Below are 22,068 nucleotides of genomic sequence, written 5' to 3' on the forward strand. Positions count from 1 at the left end.
GTCCAGGTTGATTCTGATATCTCTCTAACCATACACAGCTCCTTCTTCTCCCTGGTTTTTACTAAGTCTGGCCTGGGAGAATCTTCCACCAAATCTAACTTCCAGGACTTTGGTCTCTGAACCACAGTAACAAATTCAATAAAATAGCAAAGCATAAAAATGTGTATATAATGTGCAAACATAAATTAACATTCACATTATTAAAAGATGGAAAACACATCTATATAACATACAGAAGGTGCAGACTGTTTGTCAATGAGCTCACCAGCTGGGAGAATAAAAAGATATTGAGGAAAATGTATCAAAATGAGTCTTGTAACACTTCAGCCGGCTGATAGATTGTGTCCACAGTGGGTAGAATAAATCACCTAGGGGCAGAGCTAGGGAAAGAATCATGCAATCTGCATCTATAAATCCGGGAGTAGTGTGTGTCCAAATGCAGCAGTGCCTTATAAGAGTATAAAGAAAGGGATCTGCTCACCCATAATTAAAGCAGTGTCTATATATCTAATCACTGCTCAATCAGCTCCCTTATTGAATTTGTTATTAAATCATTGTGGTTTCCACATAAAAGTTTTTTGGTTTAATTAGAACATGCAGCGCCACCTTGTTTTCTAGTTACTGTGGTTTTATGGTGAGCGATGTAGGCATAATCTCTTAGGTGTGCGGCAGCAAGTTTAGAGCTTGGTGTTTCTGGTGGTTTTTCTATCTACAGTATATAGTTTGCCTTTGGTCTCTGAAGTCTGGTGCCCATCATCAAATGTAACTCAAGAAGGATTGAAAACAGATCACCGAACAGCATTACTGCAACCCACTGCATCCAGAGCGCTTACAGCTCTCCTGCGGTGCTTTGCTGTTAGGACCCCAAAGGGGCAGTGAAAGGAATTGCGCATGGTTGCCCTCTGATTAGCACATGGGTAATCAGTTTGCAGCAACCATAGTATTACCTGACCCTTTCCCATACCCTTGCTCTTGCCAGTTTCATGAACACCCTGAATGGAGTTCCTGTAAGGCTTCCAGCACTACCTGCAGGACGCCTAATCACAATCATTTTTCAAATATTAATTTTATGAAAAACACTTAAGTCTGCCAGAGGTTCCCAAACTTTTTTGAATCACAGCGCCCTAGTGTATCAGCATTGTTTTCAAGGCACCCCTAAGCCAAACGTTTGTTATTGAGAAATTCAGAAAAAAAAGTATTGAAGTGAAGTAAATTGTACTTACCTGTCATCCTTAGGCTCAGTTATGTGGTGGTGGACAGGTTTGTGCTTCTGTTTTGTCAACATTTTTACATGACATTGACCATAAATAATTTGATTTGGTGCTGGACCACCAACCTGAGGCACCGTGTCCGGGGGCACCCCAGGGTGCCACAGCGCACATATTTGGAACCACTGGCATAAAGGATAATGTAATCATTTTTAGCATTTTAGCCCTTCAGTGGGTATAATCTAAACCTGCTCTAGGTAGTAGTCTCAGTTTATAGGAAGAGGAGTGTAAGGAAACTTGGAGAGAAATTTGGGTATGAGTTCAACTATTTGGAATTCTTGAGAGTTGTGTTTTTCCATCACTTTGAGTACAGTGCCTAAAATCTAAAAATGACCTTTCCCCCCCCCTGCCGAGACTACATATAGATTCTCCTCATGAAATTGTTTAGCAGAGCTCTTTGTAGTAAGTGTACAGGGTCAGCACTTGTGATCATGTTTGAGTGCATACCATCATTGCTGAGTACCAGCAATACATTTTATTCTGCTTACTAGCTTGTGGACCTTTCTGAGTAAGAGATGCCACCAATGCGCAGCGATTTTTTTTCTAGATGAGATTGAGTTATAATCATCTTGAATATCAGACAGGCTCTGTTTACTCTGAAAACCATTGATAATGTGCGTGGTGGTGCACTGTGTCATATATCTGTCTAGCATCCATAACCAATTGTGAAACAAAATGTTTATTTTGACTTTGTAAAAGAACTGACCAGAGTATTTCTAATTTCTTTGACTTGTCTTTGCTTTCAGTATTCACAACAGGGTTAAACTCATCTTTAATCATTCCGCCTATTGTTAGTTAACAAAAAGTAGAATAATGATATCTTCCCTATACTATTAGCTTCTGTTTTGTTTTTGTTTTTTAATTTATTTCCCCCATTACATTTGACAAATGTTAATGAATATAAAATGTATTCAAGCAAACATGTAAATGTCTAAGGGGTCTAGTTACTAAGCAATGTTAGGAGACAGAGTGAAAAGTGATAAGAAAGTGATAAGGTGCCAGCCAATCGGCTCCCAACTGTCATCTCACAGGCTGTGTTTGAAAAATGACAGTTGGGAGCTGATTGGCTGGCACCTTATCACAGACTTATCACTTTCACTCTGTCTCCTAACACTGCTTAGTAACTAGACCCCTAAGTAACTAATCAGAGCTATAATGCCGCACTTTCATATGCAGCCTTATACCACCTGTCTGTCTGGAATGGATTGCACTGTTTTCGCTACTTGTACAGTCTGCCCTATGGTTTGTTTTCTCTGATTTGAAAATCCTGAATTGGTTGTCACTGATATATTAATGTTTCTCTCCTGTCTTCCTTCCAAAGCTGCGGACTCCAGCATTGTAGAGGGTGATTCCCAAATCCAGATGGGGAGGTTTGTTTCATTCTTACAGGTAACTTTCCTTCCTGATAGGCCGATATCTGGCCCAAAGGGATGTCTGCTCTCTTTTAGCTTTTGTATTCATAGGCCCCTATCTATGTCTGCACTTTTATGTAATTTAAACATATATGGTGAAAAAATATATTTATATCGAAATAAAAAAAGAAAGTGCCATCTAATATGGTGAATAGTGTAAAAAATATCAACTTCTATAGTGCTGTAATTAGGGTCTTCTCTGAACTAGTCATCTTGTCTTATTGTTGCCACAAAGAAATATTTTGTCCATACATTAAAATAGAGTTTATCAATCTAATCTAAAAAGGTTTTAAGGAGGATACGAACAGGACAAATTATTTAGTAATATGCTGGGGACTCTTCATGAAGGTATGAAATAACTCTGTATAATAGCAAAGTCCTCAAACTTTGGCTTCCACAGCCTTAGAGTAAAAGGTGTGGTTGCTGCAAGTCACATGTCAGCAATATAGGGGAGCTCTGCGCCCATCCCCAGAAGCCAAGTCTCCAGGTTAGCTCCCATCCCCAGAAGCCAAGTCTCCAGGTTAGCTCCCATCCCCAGAAGCCAAGTCTCCAGGTTAGCTCCCATCCCCAGAAGCCAAGTCTCCAGGTTAGCTCCCATTCCCAGAAGCCAAGTCTCCAGGTTAGCCATAGAAAGGGATCCGAGAGTAAATGTGCGCACGGGTGAGCAAGATGTGCACAAGCAGCTATGCACCATGTAGATCTCATTGCCCAAAGTTATAGACCTGTATTCTGCTATTAGACCCCTTATATTTGCTGATCTTTATGAACATAATTCCTGATGTCTCATGCTTAAAAAGGTGTAGAAACACGCCATTAATCCCTTAAAATACTGGTGGTGGCTTACTACTAGGATTAGATCAGTGTTCATTTCAAATTTGTTATTTTTCATTCAAGATTTAAAGTGGAGCTACAAAGGATCTAAAACATATGTGAATGGATGCTTAAAGTGATGAATGGATATATTTACAGATTTGCTAACTTGCAGTCATATTGACAGTAGATTTTGAGGAATTGTGCAGTTTGATGGAAAGACATTGGTTATATGATGGACCTATTCCATATCATGCATGGCTAGAAACCTGCCAGCTATTGTACAAGTACATTTCTTCCTATGTAGACAGACTTTCCAAAAATAGTAATACATAGGGGTATGCAGGAGCAATTGTCTCATGAAAGCTGATGGGATGCTTATTACAGTATAAACAATGCATTTTGTGTTTCATCATCATCTGAAATTTATATTTGTTTATAAAAAAATAAATAAAAAAATCCTTATTGAATAAGGCAATTTTTTAGGCTTTCATTGAATTCCTCTTACAAGTAGCCAGGTATCCTTAAGATCATGCATTTGACTGCTATATGTAGCATTGCAGTCCTTTATCATTAGAGGTGCACATAAATTATATTAATGTGTAAATTAGTTTACAATACAATAATGAAGGCAAGACAGTCACGTTGCTTATAATATATAACGGTAATACATGATTGGTGTCTGGTATGAGTTATAAAGTAATACACATTTATGAGAAGTAAAAACACAAATGCGGATGGCTAATTGTCCTTGTAACTCCCACATACTAGCTGGTGGGATACTTAATAATAATTGGTTTCACAGAAGTAACAGAAATTGAGTGCAACATATAAGACACATCTGTGCGAGAATGTTTCACAGGAATATAACTGCTCACAAATGAAGCATGCCTGTGCCAATCAATACAAATCATAGGCACATAAGTCCCTCCTAAATTATTTTGCATTATCAATATGAACTTGTATGATTAACTTCTATCAATTGTATATTTGTGTTATTTTTTTTTACATTTATTATTATACTGTTACTTTGCATGTTTGCTCTGCTTTCTACTTTTAGTAATTTTTTTTTTTTCTTTCCAGGAACTATCCTGTTTTGTTACTAGGTGTTATGAGGTAGTGATGAATGTTGTGCATCAGTTAGCAGCTTTATACACAAGTAACAGGTAACTTTAGAAAAATTATGCTAGCTTGCATATTTACTTATGTGTCATGTACCAATTTAATATTTTCTACAAAGAAAGTGAGTGAAAGTAACTGAGCTATTGCCTGTATAACCACATGCAACAATTTACCCCTTAAGGATTAATCCACAAAAAACTAACTAAAGTATTTCTAGCATGACTGACAATAGCTGTGAAAATAGCCAATTCAATAATTTATCAAACGTTTATTTGTGACTAGTTTATTTAAACATTCTTTATTGAAATTAAAATGTAAATTTTAAATACTTTGTTGAAATTGCTTTTCTCTATCCTATGGGTGACATTTAGACCCTGAGAATAGTCGTCTTCAGGTTGTTGGCACTTTAAATTTATTTAAACGAGTGTTAAGGTGCCCACACACATAGCGATCTGCACTCGATCCCACGATGTGTGCGATTTCCCCTGAACTCTCCCCAGGCAGCTCCCCGGCAGTGCTACTAACAATTTGGAGTAAAAAATGTCCAATCTGATTTATCGTGCATCCAGTACATTGTGTCCCAGATTGGCAAATCTGCCCTACAGCCAGGCAGATCTGAAGATGCGATGTACGACGAGCGGGGACGCGCATTGGCATCGTGATTGTGAGTGGACACTCACGATTTGGCCATATTTTACACGATTTGTTGTTACGATTCGTCGATATTGGCCAAATGGGGTAAAATATCGCTATGTGTGTGGGCAGCTTTAACTCCCTCAATCATGAACCAATCAGGCTGGGCACAATTTTTTTGTTTTATGCTGTCCACAGGACAGGGTGTTTATTAGGCTGCTGCTGGCTGTCTAGTGTACTTTGTTATAATTTTATTTTTTATTACTCTATTTGACTCTGGCAGGGCTGAGCTGTCTGAGAACCTAACCTAAGGGTCCAGTCACAAACTTTATCCTGCTGCCACCTCACTCTTGTTGTAGCATGTCTCCTAGGTGCTCCATTCACTAGTGGCATAGGTAATGACTGCGGGACCCGCAATGACACTGCATCAGCAGGCATGAGCAGTGCCACATCACATTCTGAGGAAGTGGTGCAGAGTTATCAGCTATAACTAAGGGTCTGGGACCTCCAAAGCCCTGGGCTCTGCTTTGCAGATCGAGTGAATCAGTGTGTCTGATTCAGTACACTAGGCACTGAATCAGTATGAGGGTCCGTCCTCTAGGAAGTCCTGGGCCCTTTGAGTGGTGGATACCCTTGGGAGAATGGCACCTCTTCCTGATCATTTTGGAGCTATGCAACTAAAATTAATTATTAACATATAGTGCGCTGGTAGCTCCTGCTCTGCTCTACGTCCACAGCTGCATGGAGACCGCTCTAACTGGGCTGGGATTGCATATAAGATTGTGTTGGTATTCTTCTGGATTCACTTTTTTTTTTATTCTGTACACTATATGCTTTTATTCTCCTAGTTTCCAGGTAGGACAGCTAAAGGGAGTAATTCCAGGACAAGGACTGGCAGGGGCTACATCTGTCTTTTTACATTTGTGTAAAGTGTAACATTAAGTTGCCTTACGCTGGTTACACCCTATGCGATATGTGGATCGATCAGCCGCCGATGAAATATGGCCTAGTGCATCTGTATATGTGTACAGAAGATATGTCTGTGAACAATGTCATTCGCATAGGCCCTACAGCACAGCCGATGCCGATATAACTTGCAGATGGCTGTGTGAATGGGCGACCCACTGACCGCCAGTACACATGCTGCAGGGACCGTCGACTCTTGACAACTCAACTGGCCGGATAACTGGCCCTGTTGTTATGTCACCCAGACATATTGAGCGGTAGATTGGCAATTGTGTGTTGACTTATCAATCGGCAGCTCAGTCTGCGAATCCGTGGGTTGGTGGACATATCGGCCAGGTGTGTACCCAGCCTTAGAAAGGATTCTAGAGAACATCTCTCTTGCCAAGTCTCGGAAATGTCAGTCTTTTAAATTGGTCTGGTCTAGAGGAGAGTCTGGTTCCACGTGGTCCTCTCCCAAAAAAAGCAAGGTAGTGGAAAAATTAGATGTTGAGGATTGCGCAAGGTGGAATGTGGTAGATGATTTAGTGTAGGCAGTTTTGTAGGTGCTACACATTCAGAATAGCGAAGAGTTGAGAGAACCTGGCAGCACGTTTTCCTTTTTCTCTGCAATTAGCACCCTTGCTCTGTGCATTTCAGGTTACATGTAGATTGAAGACCCTTTATTTGTTGCCAAAAAAGGACATTGATAAATGGCAGTCTTAGGTCGGAATTAGCGACCTGTTTAGAACGGGTTGGGTATAAATGATCTACATTAAAAAGATGGATAATGTCTAGATAGACGCCAAATGGTAGACAGTGACAAAAGGTCGACATGGGTGAAGATAGACAGGTAAATAAAGGTTGACACAAAAATAGTCTGCACATATTTTTTTTTCAAACTCTAATCCTCCCCTTGGTGGCTAACCCTGACCATCCCTCCTAGTGCCTAACCCCCTGGTAAGTGCCTTACCGTCCCTCCTAGTTCCTAACCTTAACTATCGGGGTAAGTGCCTAACAGTCCCTCCTAGTGCCTAACCCTAAAAAAACCACTTCATTCAATGTCGACCCTTTGACCCTGTCAACCTTTTCTATTTGACTGTCTTTATTCATGTCGACATTTTGTGTCGACCTTATGTCACTGTCTACCTACTGACCATTTGTTGTCTATCTAGATATTGTCGACTGTTTTTTAGTGTAGATCTACTACACTACTGACTGGAACTCTTTAGAACACATCCAGGAGTAGTCTGAATATTTGGAAATCAGCTCTGGATGACTACCAAAATTCTGTAAATTAATAACAATCTGCAGTTAACCACATGGTGTCATGGCATACCATATCTGTATTACGCAAGGAACTTGTCCATTAAGGTGTCGGCCTTAATGATCATAATTGCATTGCTCTTTGAAGTTTGAGTGCCAGAAATTCAATTGTGAAATTTCAGATCATGTGTAATGAGCCTTAATGGGACATGTGAAACTGCAAGGTTTTTTTCTATGGAATTTCATAGCTTATCAGGGTTTGGAGGAGCAAACCGGGCCACCTTCAGGGGAGAAGGGCAACAAAATGGTACACTAGAGCAGGTGGAAGAGGGGCCAGCACACAGGAGGTGGTTTGGGAGGTGCAGAGTGAGAGACTGCTGTATGGGCAGGCTGTAGGCATGCGGGGTAGCGGCAACAGCAATGGTGCAGTTGCAGCGGTGTAGTGCAAAGGGGCATCAGTGGGCGACAGATGGCTCACCGGTACTGCGCATGCACCTGAGAATATAAAATCAACAAGTCACAGATGCGCGAACGCAGCAGTGAGATCCATCTATGAATCTATGTTCAAAATTGAATGTGTAAAATAAAAAAAAGGTGCCCCACCCCCCCCAAACACAACTAGCACCGGGCTTTTAACGGCCAGTCCAGGTTGTGCATAAATACAGGATACTAACGACATAGGGGTCCCCTGTACTTAAGCACAACCAGCACTGGGCTAGTCCGAACCAGCCCTGGATGCCAAAATACGCGGGACAAATGACGTAGGGGTCACTCGTACTTTGCCGCCGCCCACTAGGACTTCGCCTGGCGGGCGCCAACCCGCCAGGGTTTCGGCATCCTCACCTAGTGGGCGGCAGCCTGTGTCAGCTCTTTTTCGTGGCTGCCGCCCACTAGGACTTCTGGCGTCTTTGCCTGGCAGGCGTCAACCCGCCAGGGCTTCTGGCGTCTTCGCCTAGGGGGTGGCAGCCAATTTGCTCTTTTGCCTAGGGGTGGCAGCCTGTGTCAGCTCTTGTGCATGGCCGCCGCCCACTTGGACTTCCGCCATCTTTTTTTTTCTTCAGGAGTTCTTCTCTGCTCCCTCCCAGCAGTCAGACTGCCATGCTGCCTCCTCACGCTGGCTTATATAAGCCATCCGAGGGGGCGGGGTGATGACGTCCCGAGCCATGATTGGCTCGCGGCGGCCATCTTTGAATTTCAAAAATGGTGCTGAGGCGCCATTTTTGAAATGGGCGTCACTGCCGTACTCTGCATAATGGCTGGCAGGGACTGGATCCTCTCAGATCCAGGCCCGCCGCCGGGTCCCGATGCTGTAGCTGATGACGACGCGAGCCATCTTTGAATTTCAAAACTGGGCTCTGCTGCCGAACTCTGCAAACTGGTAGGCATGGACTAGATCCTCTCGGGTCCATGCCCACTGCCAACGCCTGCACCGCCGCCGGTTTATTTTATATTTCTGATTTCATACATTTACTGAGTGTGATATTTTTATGTAATTTACACTATTAAGTGCTCTTTTTGAAGTAGTTCAATTATTGGTCTTTTCAGTACCATTGAGTATTTACTAAAACAAGAGATATGGTAAGAACTTACCTATGTTATCTCTGTTTCTACGAAGTCCATAGGGTCCACAGGGTTGACCTTGGGGTATAGCTGGATCTGGATCCACGGGCACCACGCAGTTAAAGCTTTGCTGCTCCCAGGATGCACTTGGGTCCGTCCTCCTCTATACCCCGCCCCCGACCACAGGCATGTCAGTTGGTAAGCAGCCAAGGCCGGAGGAGGAGACTAAACAGAGAGAAGGAAGACTGGAACACACAAGAAACCATACTCACAGAAATGGGAGACGGAAAACCGGTGACCACCCACACAGCCCATTTGAAGCCAGGTGCGTCAGGGCGGGCGCCCTGTGGACCCTATGGACTTCGTAGAAACAGAGATAACAAAGGTAAGTTCTTACCATATCTCTTGTTTTCTACTTCAGGGTCCATAGGGGGTCTACAGGGTTGACCTTGGGGATGTCCCAAAGCAGTTCAACTAAGGGCGGGGACGCTCCTGTGCTGAAAGGAGTACCTGGCGCCCAAAGGATGCATCCTGAGAGGCGAAGGTGTCAAACGCATAAAACCTGAAAAACGTCTGAATTGAAGACCAAGTAGCCGCCTTACACAGCTGAACAGCGGAGGCGCCACGTCTAGCAGCCCAAGAGGGACCCACAGAACGAGTGGAATGAGCCTTAACAGAGGCTGGCACAGGTAAACCCTCCTGTGCATAAGCCTCACAAATAACTGAACGAAGCCAACGGGCTAACGTTTGCTTGTTGGCAGGCCAACCCCTCTTGTGAAAACCGAAGAGGACAAACAAAGAATCCGACTTCCTAGCCGAAGCAGTCCGGTCCACATAGATTCTAAGTGCCCGGACCACATCCAAGGAAGCCTCACCAGCAGAAAGATCAGGTGACTGAAAAGCTGGCACAACAAGTTCCTGATTAATGTGGAACTTTGAAACCACTTTGGGCAAAAACTCAGGACGCGTGCGGAGCACTGCCCTGTCCTGGTGAAAAATCAGAAAAGGAGGGCGACAGGAAAGCGCCCCCAATTCTGAAACCCTCCTGGCAGAAGCAATTGCCAGGAGAAAAATGGTCTTAAACGTCAGCCACTTGAGCTCCACCGACTCAAGCGGCTCAAAAGGAGGACCCTGCAAGACCCTCAGTACCACCGCCAAGTCCCACGGAGCCACCGGAGGCACGAAGGGAGGCTGGATCCTGAGAACACCTTGGAAAAAGGTGTAAACATCTGGCAGTGTAGCAATCCGTCGCTGAAACCACACGGACAAAGCAGACACATGAACCTTCAGAGAGGCCAGGTGTAAGCCCGATTGAAGAAACTCCAAGATTCTGGAAACCCGGAACACCTGCGGATCATAGTTTCTGGATTCACACCACTGAAAATAAGTGCGCCACACCCTGTGGTAAATCCGCGCGGAAGCAGGCTTGCGTGCCCTAAGCATGGTACCAATGACCGAACTGGAGAAACCCCTTGACCTCAAGACGGCTGTCTCAAGAGCCACGCCGTCAAAGACAGCCGACCCAGATCCGGGTAAAGGCAGGGCCCTTGAGACAACAGGTCCCGACGCTGAGGAAGAAGGTACGGAGCGTCGATGGAGAGGCACCTCAGATCGGAGTACCAAGGACGTCTGGGCCACGCCCGAGCCACCAGCACGAGCGTGCCGCCGTCCTGCTTGAATTTCCGCAGAACCCGAGGAAGCAGGGATATCGGAGGAAACAGATACGCCAGGTGAAACGTCCATTTCACCGACAGAGCGTCTACCAGACAGGCGCCTGCATCTCTTGTCCTTGACCCGTAAACGGGCAACTTGTGATTGTGACGGGAGGCCATCAAGTCCAGCTCCGGCAGCCCCCACCTGTCCATGAGTAGCTGAAACACCTCTGGGTGAAGCGACCATTCCCCGGGATGCACGTCGTGACGGCTGAGGAAGTCCGCCTCCCAATTGAGGACTCCGGGAATGAAGACTGCCGAGATCGCTGGAACGTGACACTCCGCCCAAGCAAGAATGCGAGACACCTACGACATTGCTGCCTGTCTGCGAGTTCCCCTTGGTGGTTGATGTACGCCACTGTGGTGGCGTTGTCGGACTGCACCTGAACCGCCCATCCGTGAAGAGCGGGGCCGGACGACTGCAGGGCCCTGTACACAGCCCGCAGTTCCAGGATGTTGATGGGGAGAAGTGCTTCTTCCGCGGACCAACGACCCTGAAGCGATAATGAGCCGGTCACTGCCCCCCAACCCCGGAGACTGGCATCCGTCGTGAGCAGGACCCAGTCCGGGATCCAAAAGGGGCGCCCCTCGACCAGATGCGCTGTCTGAAGCCACCAAGCCAAAGACTGCCGAACCTCCGGGGACAACACCAGCATCTGCGAGCGGATCCGGTGAGGTAACCCGTTCCATTCCGATAGAATCAGCCCCTGCAGGGGCCGGGAATGGAACTGGGCAAATTCCACCATGTCGAATGTCGACACCATGGACCCCAGAACTCTCATAGCTGAATGGACCGACAGGCGGCAACTGCTCAGGCAACTGTGTATCCGCAGCTGCAGGGAGGAGACCTTCTCCGGAGTCAGGAAAATCCGTTGCTGACGAGAATCCAGCAGGGCTCCCAAATGAACCATCCGCTGTGATGGAATCAGGGAGGACTTCTTCCAATTTATCAACCACCCGTGTGCTTGAAGACAAGCAATGGTCAGGTGGAGATGTCGAAGAAGCACCTCCGGGGAGCTCGCCAGCAGCAGAAGATCGTCCAGGTACGGCAACAGACGTAGACCCTGACCCCGAAGGTGGGCAGCCATAACTGCCATCACCTTGGTGAACACCCTCGGAGCCGTGGAAAGGCCGAAAGGCAACGCCCGAAATTGGTAGTGATGGTTCAGGATAGCAAACCTCAGATACCGCTGATGTGCCGGTGCTATGGGCACATGGAGATAGGCGTCCTGGATATCGAGGGAGACCATATAATCCCCGGGTTCCATCGCCAGAATGATGGAGCGCAACGTTTCCATCCTGAACCTGGGAACTCTGAGGTATCTGTTCAGAGACTTCAAATTCAGGATAGGGCGATGAGAACCATTGGGTTTCTGTACCAGAAACAGAGTAGAATAGTACCCCGTCCCGCGCTGAGACTGCGGAACGGGAACAATGACCCCTGCTTGTAGCAAGGATTCTATAGCTACCTGAATCTGACCAGCTTTGGTCTTGTCCAGAGAAGGACTCGTACAGAAAAACCGGTGAGGCGGCCTGAACCGAAAAGACAGGGCGTACCCCTGAGAGACTACTTCTCGAACCCAGGCATCCATGGTGGTATTGTGCCAACACTGGGCGAATTGGAGAAGTCGGCCTCCCACTCTGGGGTCCCCCAGAGAGAGGCCCGTCCCATCAGGCAGCAGGCTTATCTTCCTGCTTGGAAGAAGGGCGCCGAGCACTCCATGCTTGCTTCTTGGGCTTGGGTGCGGCCTTGGTCGCCGAATGTCTCGGGAAGGACTGGCCCTTGGCCTTACCCTGAACCCGAAACGACCGAAAGGCAGAGCTCCTCACTTTAGCCGGCGCAGAGGCCGAAGGGAGGATAGCCGACTTGGACTTAGCCAAAGTATCCACTATTTTGTCCAAATCCGGACCAAATAGTAAATCACCATTAAAAGGCAAGGCCTCCAGACCCTTTTCTGAATCTGCATCAGCCCTCCAGGCCACAGGGAGCGCCGAGCAGACACCGCTGCAGCCGACACCCTAGAAGTGAGCAGACTGGCATCCAAAGACGCTTCCCCAATATAGGAAGCTGCATCCCGCATCTGTCCCACTAACGCTCTCTGGATATCCGGAGCCTCATCAGGAAAGGTATCCTCCAAGGCATTGGTCCATGCCTCAATGGCTTTAGCCACCCAGGAGATAGCCATGGACGGGCGAGCCACCGCCCCGGAAAGAGAATAAATGGACTTTAAACAAGTCTCCACCTTCCTGTCCGTGGGATCCTTCAAAGAGGAGATAGACGGCAATGGCAGCGTTGCGCTTTTGATCAAGCGGGTAACGTGGGAATCAACCGCCGGCGGACTCTCCCATTTCCTGCAATGAGCTTCAGGAAAAGGATAGTTCGCCGCCAACCTCTTCTGTGGATGGAACCTCTTACTGGGTAATTGCCAGGCCGCCGCCATATGATCCGATAATTGATCAGACAGGGGGAACACAGTAGAAGTCACCTTGGCCTTTTTAAAATTAGGTAACTTCGACCTAGGAGCCGGCGCATCATCCTCAACATGTAGGATAGCCCGCACCGCCCTAACTAAGGCTGGAACATTAATGGAGGACTTAGCTTCCACCTCCTGCCCCATGGCATCAGAGTCAGAGTCCTCATGGATTTCTCCATCATCTGAGGACACTTCCGAGTCCGACAACTGTGCAGCTAGTGAACTCACAACCGGACGTTTAGACACCCTTGGTGGCACATCACCTTGCAACATGGACTGAAACGCCGAGGATGAAGCCGCCAGACTCTGTACGGAGCTGGAGAGAACATCCACCCAAGGCGGAGGAGCCGTCGGAGCAAAACTCTGCAAAGGCACTACAGACTGACGCGTCACTGGGGAAGACTGCACATACACGGACAGTCCCGAGCAAGGACCCACAGTCTGGGCCCCGGGGGGAGACCGCAACATTTGTGGAACACCCGGGGAATGGGGGATGGTGGGCTGCGGCAATGCCCTAGAAGGGACCGCTGATGGGACCGATAACCGGTCCGCAATAGACGCCAGCACCTGTGAAAACATCGCCCAAGGAGGGTCCTGTGTTACAGGGGGGTTGGAGGGGCCCGGTACCAACTGGCATCGCCCGCACAGACCATCCTGAGATAAGTCCTCCCCATCAACGCCAGCAGCACAGCGTCTGCAGGAAAACCGCACAGGAGCCACAGAGCGCTCAGTCTCCTCATCAGACATGATACCGTAAATCACCAGAAATACGTATCACCAGAGGAATTACGGTTTTAACACCCGCGCACTCACCAGTATGCGACACAACAGCCCAGATATGGTACCGTGTAGTACACAACAGTATGTGACTGACCCCACAAATACGTGATTTATATAAGTGAGGGTCTCAGAAAAACGCCCCTCCCCCACACACCTGCCGGGCTGTAGGAGAAGGAAACGGATAGTTATAAGCTGACAGCAAGGAGAATAAGTCACAGACAGGCAGCACTAGCAATAGTCACATACAATGCAGAAAAGTTAGTACTCACTGCACCTTCCGCTACAATCAACCACCCAGATTCAGTGTCTGGGAGGGCTATAGCGCTGTGTACACTGTCCTTTAGCAGGGGAGAGGTACACAGGGGGACCGGTCCACTTGATACCGCCTGGGAGTCTGCGATGCCTGCCAGTAAAGATGGCCGCGGGAGACCTCAGAGTAGGAGTGGCCGAGAGATAAGAGCAGCTCAGCGACGCCAGACTGCTAGTTGAAAGGCGCGCTGAGCTGAGGGGAGGAGCCGCTAGACAGGGAAGGCTGCCTCCCCTGGCTAGCAATTAACCCCCGGGTTGCCGGTCCCGCTACCAGCCTGTTACCCTGGTGGTCTAGCGGACACGCGGGGTATTCCTCAATAGAGGGGGAGCCCGCTGCCGCCGCTAGCGCCTCCGGTCTGTCCCCAGAGACGGGAGGCTTCTGACTGCATAAAAAGTATTCGCGCGGCGACCCGCGGCTTACCTGATCCCCGTCGCGTCCGGCAGCAGTCAAGGGAGTCCCCAGAGCCAGGCTAGTACAGGCTCTGGGGTCCCGCCGCGAACCCCAGAGCTGTACTGGCGTCGCGGCGCCAGCGGGGAGAAGGAGCGGCAGCGTGGACGTCCTAAAGGACAGTCTGATGCTGCCGCTCTAACAGTGTAAAAAAAGTAGAAAAAAATAAAAAAAATTCTCTTTTAAAATAAAGCTTAGGGGCTGCTCTTGCAGCCCCACTGCGACAGGGTGACCCGACTCCGGCCGGGCACCAACTAAAACTGAGGTGCCTGTGGTCGGGGGCGGGGTATAGAGGAGGACGGACCCAAGTGCATCCTGGGAGCAGCAAAGCTTTAACTGCGTGGTGCCCGTGGATCCAGATCCAGCTATACCCCAAGGTCAACCCTGTGGAACCCCTATGGACCCTGAAGTAGAAATGTGATTTAGTGTTTTTTATAGTTTATTTTGAGGGGAATCGGAATATACCCCTTGTTTTAGGAGCTGCTTTTTATGAGATTATACTGAATATCCATAGGTCTTTATTTTTGTGGTTTGCGTCTGAATTTATAATTGTATTTTGAGGACCAAACAGACGTGGGCTCAGGGCCGGATTATTTCTCGTCTAGTTCTGTTGGACAGGTTAATAAAAAAAACAAAAAAACTGTCCAGCTTTGGGATCTGGAAGTGGGAAGAATTCAATATTTTACTATACGTAGGGACTGATTCAAATAGCCACAAGGTTCCGCCAGAACCTCGCTTGATCATACTCTGTGGCTTCTTAATGTAGTAAAACCTTACTTATTGCTCACAACGCTCCTTAGAGGTGCAAGTGTAAATAAGCAATGTTTTACATATTGTACTGCCAGAAGTGTTAGCAAGGCTCCATCTGGAGCTTGTGGCTGCTTGAATCTGCTCAAAAAAATTAGTCTAGGACTGTTTGTTTTATTTTGCAATCACAAAATGCTTACTGACATATCTCTGTTGCATACTGCAGAAATAGGTTTAATATGTAAGATTTATTTTTATAGATTTTATAGTATTAATGACCTTCTCTGATCTCTTACAGGAATGAAACCAAGATCATTGAAACATCGGGAGTTCATTTTTTGGTAATTAACTTGTATGCAGTTTACACTTATTTAAAGAAAAAAAGATTTCATGCTCATTGGTATTGTTTGTTTTTGTCTTATAAAGTATACTTGTACTGTAGAAAACAAGGATGTTTCTCTGCATATACAGTCAGGTCCATAAATATTGGGACATTGACAGAATTTTCAGATATTGGCCTCTATTCACCACCACAATGGATTTGAAATGAAACAAACAAGATGTGATTTAACTGCAGACTTTCAGATTTAATTTGAGGGTAATTACATCCAAATCAGGTGAACGGTGTAGGAATTACAACGGTTTCTATATGTGCCTCCCACTTTTTAAGGGGCCAAAAGTAATGGGACAAACTAAACAATCCTAAATCTAACTTTCACTTTTTAATACTTTGTTGCAAATCCTTTGCAGGCAATTACAGCCTGAAGTCTGGAACGCATAGACATCACCAGACGCTGGGTTTCATCCCTGGTGATGCTCTGCCAGGCCTCTACTGCAAAAGTTCCTGCTTGTTCTTGGGGCATTTTCCCTTCAGTTTTGTCTTCATCAAGTGAAATGCATGCTCAATCGGATTCAGGTCAGGGGATTGACTTGGCCATTGCATAACATTCCACTTTTCAGCCTTAAAAAACTCTTTGGTTGCTTTTGCAGTATGCTTCGGGTCATTGTCCATCTGCACTGTGAAGCGCCGTCCAATGAGTTCTGAAGCATTTGACTGAATATGAGCATATAATATTGCCCGAAACACTTCAGAATTCATTCTGCTGCTTTTGTCAGCAGTCACATCATCTATAAATACAAGGGAACCAGTTCCATTGGCAGCCATACATGCCCACGCCATGACACTACCACCACCATGCTTCACTGATGAGGTGGTATGTTTTGGATCATGAGCAGTTCCTTTCCTTCTCTTCTCTTCCCATCACTCTGGTACAAGTTGATCTTTGTCTCATCTGTCCATAGGATGTTGTTCCAGAACTGTAATGGCTTTTTTAGATGTTGTTTGGCAAACTCTAATCTGGTCTTCCTGTTTTTGTGGCTCACCAATGGTTTGCATCTTGTGGTGAACCCTCTATATTCACTCTTGTGAAGTCTTCTCTTGATTGTTGACTTTGACACATATACACCTACCTCCTGGAGAGTGTTCTTGATTTGGCCAACTGTTGTGAAGGGGTTTTTCTTCACCAGGGAAATACTTATTTTGTCATCCACCACAGTTGTTTTCCGTGGTCTTCCGGGTCTTTTGGTGTTGCTGAGCTCTCCGATGCGTTCTTTCTTTTTAAGAATGTTTCAAACAGTTGATTTGGCCACATCTAATGTTTTTGCTATCTCTCTGATGGGTTTGTTTTGATTTTTCAGCCTAATGATGGCTTGCTTCACTGATAGTGACAGCTCTTTGGATCTCATATTGAGAGTTGACAGCAACTGATTCCAAATGCAAATGTCACACCTAGAATCAACTCCAGACCTTTTACCTGCTTAATTGATAATGAAATAATGAGGGAATAGCCCACACCTGTCCATGAAATAGCTTTTGAGTTGATAGTCCCATTACTTTTGGCCCCTTAAAAAGTGTGAGGCACATATTGAAACTGTTGTAATTCCTACACCGTTCACCCGATTTGGATGTAATTACCCTCAAATTAAATCTGAAAGTCTGCAGTTAAAGCACATCTTGTTTGTTTCATTTCAAAGCCATTGTGGTGGTGAATAGAGGCCAAAATCTGAAAATTCTGTCAATGTCCCAATATTAATGGACCTGACTGTATGTTTTATTAACATAAATGGCAATCTTAAGCTAGGTACACACTATATGATGTATCCTACGATACTTCGTTTCACTCTAGGTCCGGGTAGAGCGTCACACTTGGGGGTGTGCCTGGCACTTACGGACATGCTGGGCTGCCCCGAAGTGCTGCTGTCAGTGTGAATGGATTCCGGATGCATGCGCCCGGCATCCATTCACTGGCGGTGACCGCTACACCACAGTTTTCCCCACCCGTGGGACACTGCGACCCGCGGGTGGGAACGGCAAGTAGAACGTTTTTCTTTTTAAGCCACTGTCATTGCTCCTAGCAATGCACCGTTCAGATATTGCAAGCTGAGGACGTGCTAGCTGACCCAACTACACAAGTCTGTTACCTCTAGGAGCAGAACTGGCAGTGAGCATTTTTCAAAAAGAGCACCTAAACTAAAGACCGATGTTCTGTGCAGGTGTGTGCACCAAATTACATATGAAGCACCATCAAAGCTGTAAACGAACTAAGCACGCCAAGAACTTTAAAGTGCTTCAGGTTCCAGTTGCAAACATGGAAGATACAGCATCCAGGAACAGGAAGAAGCTACCTGAACCCGATCCCAAACGCTGATTCACACCCAATGAGGAGAGCTTTTTAGTTAGAGGTTTTTTTATATGCTCTAAATCTACAAATAATGAATAGTGTTTATTTAATGCAGTGCCCCTGCAGTACCTTTGGGGGAAGGGAAAGATAAGTCACAATATAATAAAGCGTTCCGCAAAAAACGAAAGAGTATTTTGTAACAAAAACCGAGCCCAGCATAATGAAAGAAATCATCCCCAGAACAATAGAAATAATTAATTAAATTGATGAAAGATCCTTTTGTCACTGAATATCTTTGTTAGACATGGGATTAAATGAACAAGGAGGGACCTGTATCCAGCAGTGGACCAGTGGAGAAGTTGCTCATAGCAACCAATCAGATTCTACCTATCATTTTATAGAATGTACTTGATAAATGCTCCCTTGAAGCTGATTAGTTGCTACGAGCAACTTTTCCACTGGTCCACAAGCTCTACCATTTTTACTGCATGGTACATTACCGCCAAGATGTTTAACACGCTATGATGTCAAAGATTTTCACATTCAGAGAACGGTATCCTTCAGAGTTAGTGGATAACTGCTGTAGTGCGGATTCTGGTGAAATTAAACAAACACCTAGGAAATTTAAGTTGGATAATGTAGAATCAATATTAGAAAACATAGAAGTCTATGGCAATGACATTTGTTAACATACAGATCAGACATTCCCTTTCATGCACGTAGCTGCAAAAACCACATTAGGTGGTAAAATATTTAGTCCATAAGGATTGGGAACATGCAGAGAAAAGCCAATCTAAGTCTAAAATAATTGAATGTATTTTTATGATAAAGAAAATATAGTGACTTGAAGCCTGGGGTTTCTTAACGTATTGGCTTGAATGTCCGCTAGAAGGTGGGAATCCACTTAGAGGATCGAAGTAGCTTTCGAAGAACTTCATATTATTTTAGGAACCATATTAATTTCAGGAATCACCATAGCCTCAGTAGCTAGAACTTTATGGATATTTAGGACAAGGTAAACAAGCAATACATGTCAAGAACTATTGGATTTATACAGAAAGGAATTTAATATCTATGTGAACCTTCTTTGGACACAATTGCTTTGTTAGCAAGATTTATGGCGGCAACAGTATTACCCAGAAGAGCCCTCAGGTTGTGGCCATGGGCAGCAGAAACACAATCTAAAATCCGTTTGTCCTTTTTTTTTTTTTTTTTTTTTTTTTTTTTTTTAAAGGAATAGCTGGCTTTCATGATGTTGAAATCCTCTGGAGTGAAAGCTAATTGATTTGCTACAAGAGTAGATTCAGGTTTTTCTCTGGCAGCAAGGCTGGGGGGACACTGGATCATGGGATTGCAGGTTGGGGCTGGAGATGGCACTTAAACTATACTGTAGCTTTAACCCTAAGCTCCTCCTCCAGCGACCCCATAATTCCAGTCTTTAAGTGCCTAACGCAGTAGGGCACATTTTGGATAGGCTGCTAAGCAGCCCTTGTTTTAGGTAGCTATTTCTGATTTATTTGTAATCTGTGTTTATTTTTCTGTACTTAGGATATGTGCGCTGCTTGTAGCAGCGCCTAGTGTGAGCTATGCAGCCACGGGAGGAGGAGTGCGCTCCAGTCTCAGTGAGAGACCACCTTCTGACCACCTTCTTTCCCCTTCTGAGAGGGGAGTAGCACTTGAGACAGGGAGAGTGAAGCATCGGAGCTTGTAGCTGCTGGCTTCCCCTGACATTGCTGCATCAGTGGTATAGTCCTGCCTGCTGCATAGATGGCTGCTGAGCTCGTGCCGTTTGGGAGCCTTGCATAGTGCAGTCCTCTTCTAAGCTCCTCTCCTCTGCTGCTGGGGGCCTCTCAGGAATGCTTAGTATATGACTGGGGAAAATTGTGTTATTATTTTCCTGTGTCCGGGATTTTGTTCTGCCTTGGACCGCTATATCTCGCGCGGCAAGGGGGGCTATGACGGACTACGCCAAACCCGTCAAGACAAAGAAAGTGGCTATGGCTTGTTTTATACTCGTGCTGAGTTTAATGTTCAATTGCCGGGTAGACAATTGGGCTGTCAGGCATGGTCTAGAGTTGCACAGGCGTCCAGGGCCGCCACATCTGCCCCTGGGGAACCGTCATGGACGCAGGCTCTGGGTTGTAGGCTTCGGATCTAGTAGATGCTTGTGGCCCTTCAGTAAAAGGAGCAGGCTAGGGCAGCAGCTGCACCTGTTTCCTTGTTGCATGGTTCTGAGTCGCCTGCTCCTGGTGGGGTGACTCGCCAATTGCGGTAGCCTCTGTGGGTTGGTTGTTAAGGTGACCTCTTAACACAGTCATAACTAGCGGTTTGATTCACCCTGGATCCGTACCTTAAAGCGCATGGCGTCAGGGTTTGAGGGGTTACACTTATTTGGACCGCTTTTTCTAGGATCCTCAGTTTTGTGTTCTCCACTAGGTGTTTCGGATTCTGATGGAGGGCGAACTAGCGCTGACTGTCACTGTCCCAGTGGGTGAGGACTTGGAGTCTTCCTCGCGTCATCACTGCGATGAGCCACTCCTTGGACTGTTTGAATGTGGATTCCCAAGTAGAGGCTGGGGATCCGTTCAAGCAACGGTGCAAGAGAGTTGTTAGTTTCCCTTCTGCGGATCTCCACTCTCATCGAGGAGGCCTGGCAAGCGCCGGATAAGAAGTTCTCAATTCCTCGCGATTTTGCTTGCCATCATCCACTGCCAGTGTCAATTTGGGAATTGCCTCCCACGGTTAACGTGGTGGTGGCATATTTGGCTAAGCACACAGCTCTTCCTGTTCAGTAAAAACTTGGAAGGTTGTCTCATGTCCATTTTCATAGGCTTAGGGGTCATTATCTGACTTTCTGGCATCAAGCAGGGTGGTTCGAGCTTTGGGCTGGCGAACTCTTTGCGGAGCTTCACAGTGATTCGTCCAGAAATTTCTTATTGAGGCCATGCAAGATGGGGTTCTGGTAGCTTCCAGGGTTTCAGCTACAACAGTCTCTACTTGTAGAGCCCTTTGGCTCTGCTCTTGCAGGACGGATTCAAAATTGTGTAGTTCCTTTGGAATCTCTTTTGATTGTCAGAATTGGATATTGTTATTGCTTGGGCTACCGGTGTGAAATACACTTTGCTTCCGGTCCCTGCCCCAATACAGGGGCCTGCGTTCTGTGATTTTCTAACCTTCTTTCAAAGGGGATCGTCCGCCAGGGGGTGCTTTTTCCCCAGTTGGGTATTCCGGCTACTAGTGACCTGTTTTCTAGTGCCAACCAGCGTTCGTAGGCCAGGGCTCCGCAGAAACCTAGTGCCTGACTGGGTCTCTCTCCACCCAGTCTGGTCGCCAGTCTCTGGGGCGCTTGCTCTGGTTCAGGAGCCGTTGGATGGAGTAGTCTTCAGACGCCTGGATGCTGGGCATCACTTCCAGGGTTTACATTGCTGACCTCCGGGTTCCGGCACCACAGCGGTGTTTTGCCAACGCCCCTCCCCGGGATACGGTAAAGAGCACCGGCCCAGGCTGTCATTTCTTTCCTCTCGGAAGACTTCATTAATCCACTTCCACTGCGGGAATTGGAACTGGGGTTTTACTCCACCTAGTTCCGAGTACGGAAGCCGACTGACAAGTGGATCTTGCTCCTTCCGGCCATTTTGAATCTCCGTCCCTTGCCCACCGGGTTGCGGGTGACTCATTTTCCGATGGACTCTGAGATCAATGACCGGCAGCATGTAGGCCGAAGACCGGTTGATCTCCCTGGAACTCAGGGACCCGTATCTTCACGTTCCGCTCTGCAGTCGGAACTGCGCACTATGCGTTCTAGGCCATAACTTTCGGTATCGCCACGGCGTTTACACCAGGCTCATGTCAGTAGTGGCGAGAGTGTTGTGCACGGAAGGTATCCCGTTCGGACCTTATTTGG

The 22,068-nt window shown here is 46.5% G+C and overlaps 1 protein-coding gene across 1 annotated transcript in view; it reads left to right on the top strand.

Moving 5' to 3' along the window:
* The window catches only part of WASHC4 (WASH complex subunit 4), a 94,031-nt gene that overhangs the window by 17,290 nt on the left and 54,673 nt on the right, over positions 1-22,068 (top strand). Inside the window, exons 6-8 of the mRNA XM_088454353.1 lie at positions 2,590-2,657; positions 4,574-4,656; positions 15,782-15,824. Of these exons, the coding sequence (XP_088310479.1) occupies positions 2,590-2,657; positions 4,574-4,656; positions 15,782-15,824 (194 nt within the window). The remainder of the gene's footprint in view (positions 1-2,589; positions 2,658-4,573; positions 4,657-15,781; positions 15,825-22,068) is intronic.

Source organism: Taudactylus pleione, unplaced genomic scaffold (genome assembly GCF_031769625.1).
Source record: "Taudactylus pleione unplaced genomic scaffold, aTauple2 ptg000040l, whole genome shotgun sequence".
Classification (NCBI taxonomy): domain Eukaryota; kingdom Metazoa; phylum Chordata; class Amphibia; order Anura; family Myobatrachidae; genus Taudactylus; species Taudactylus pleione.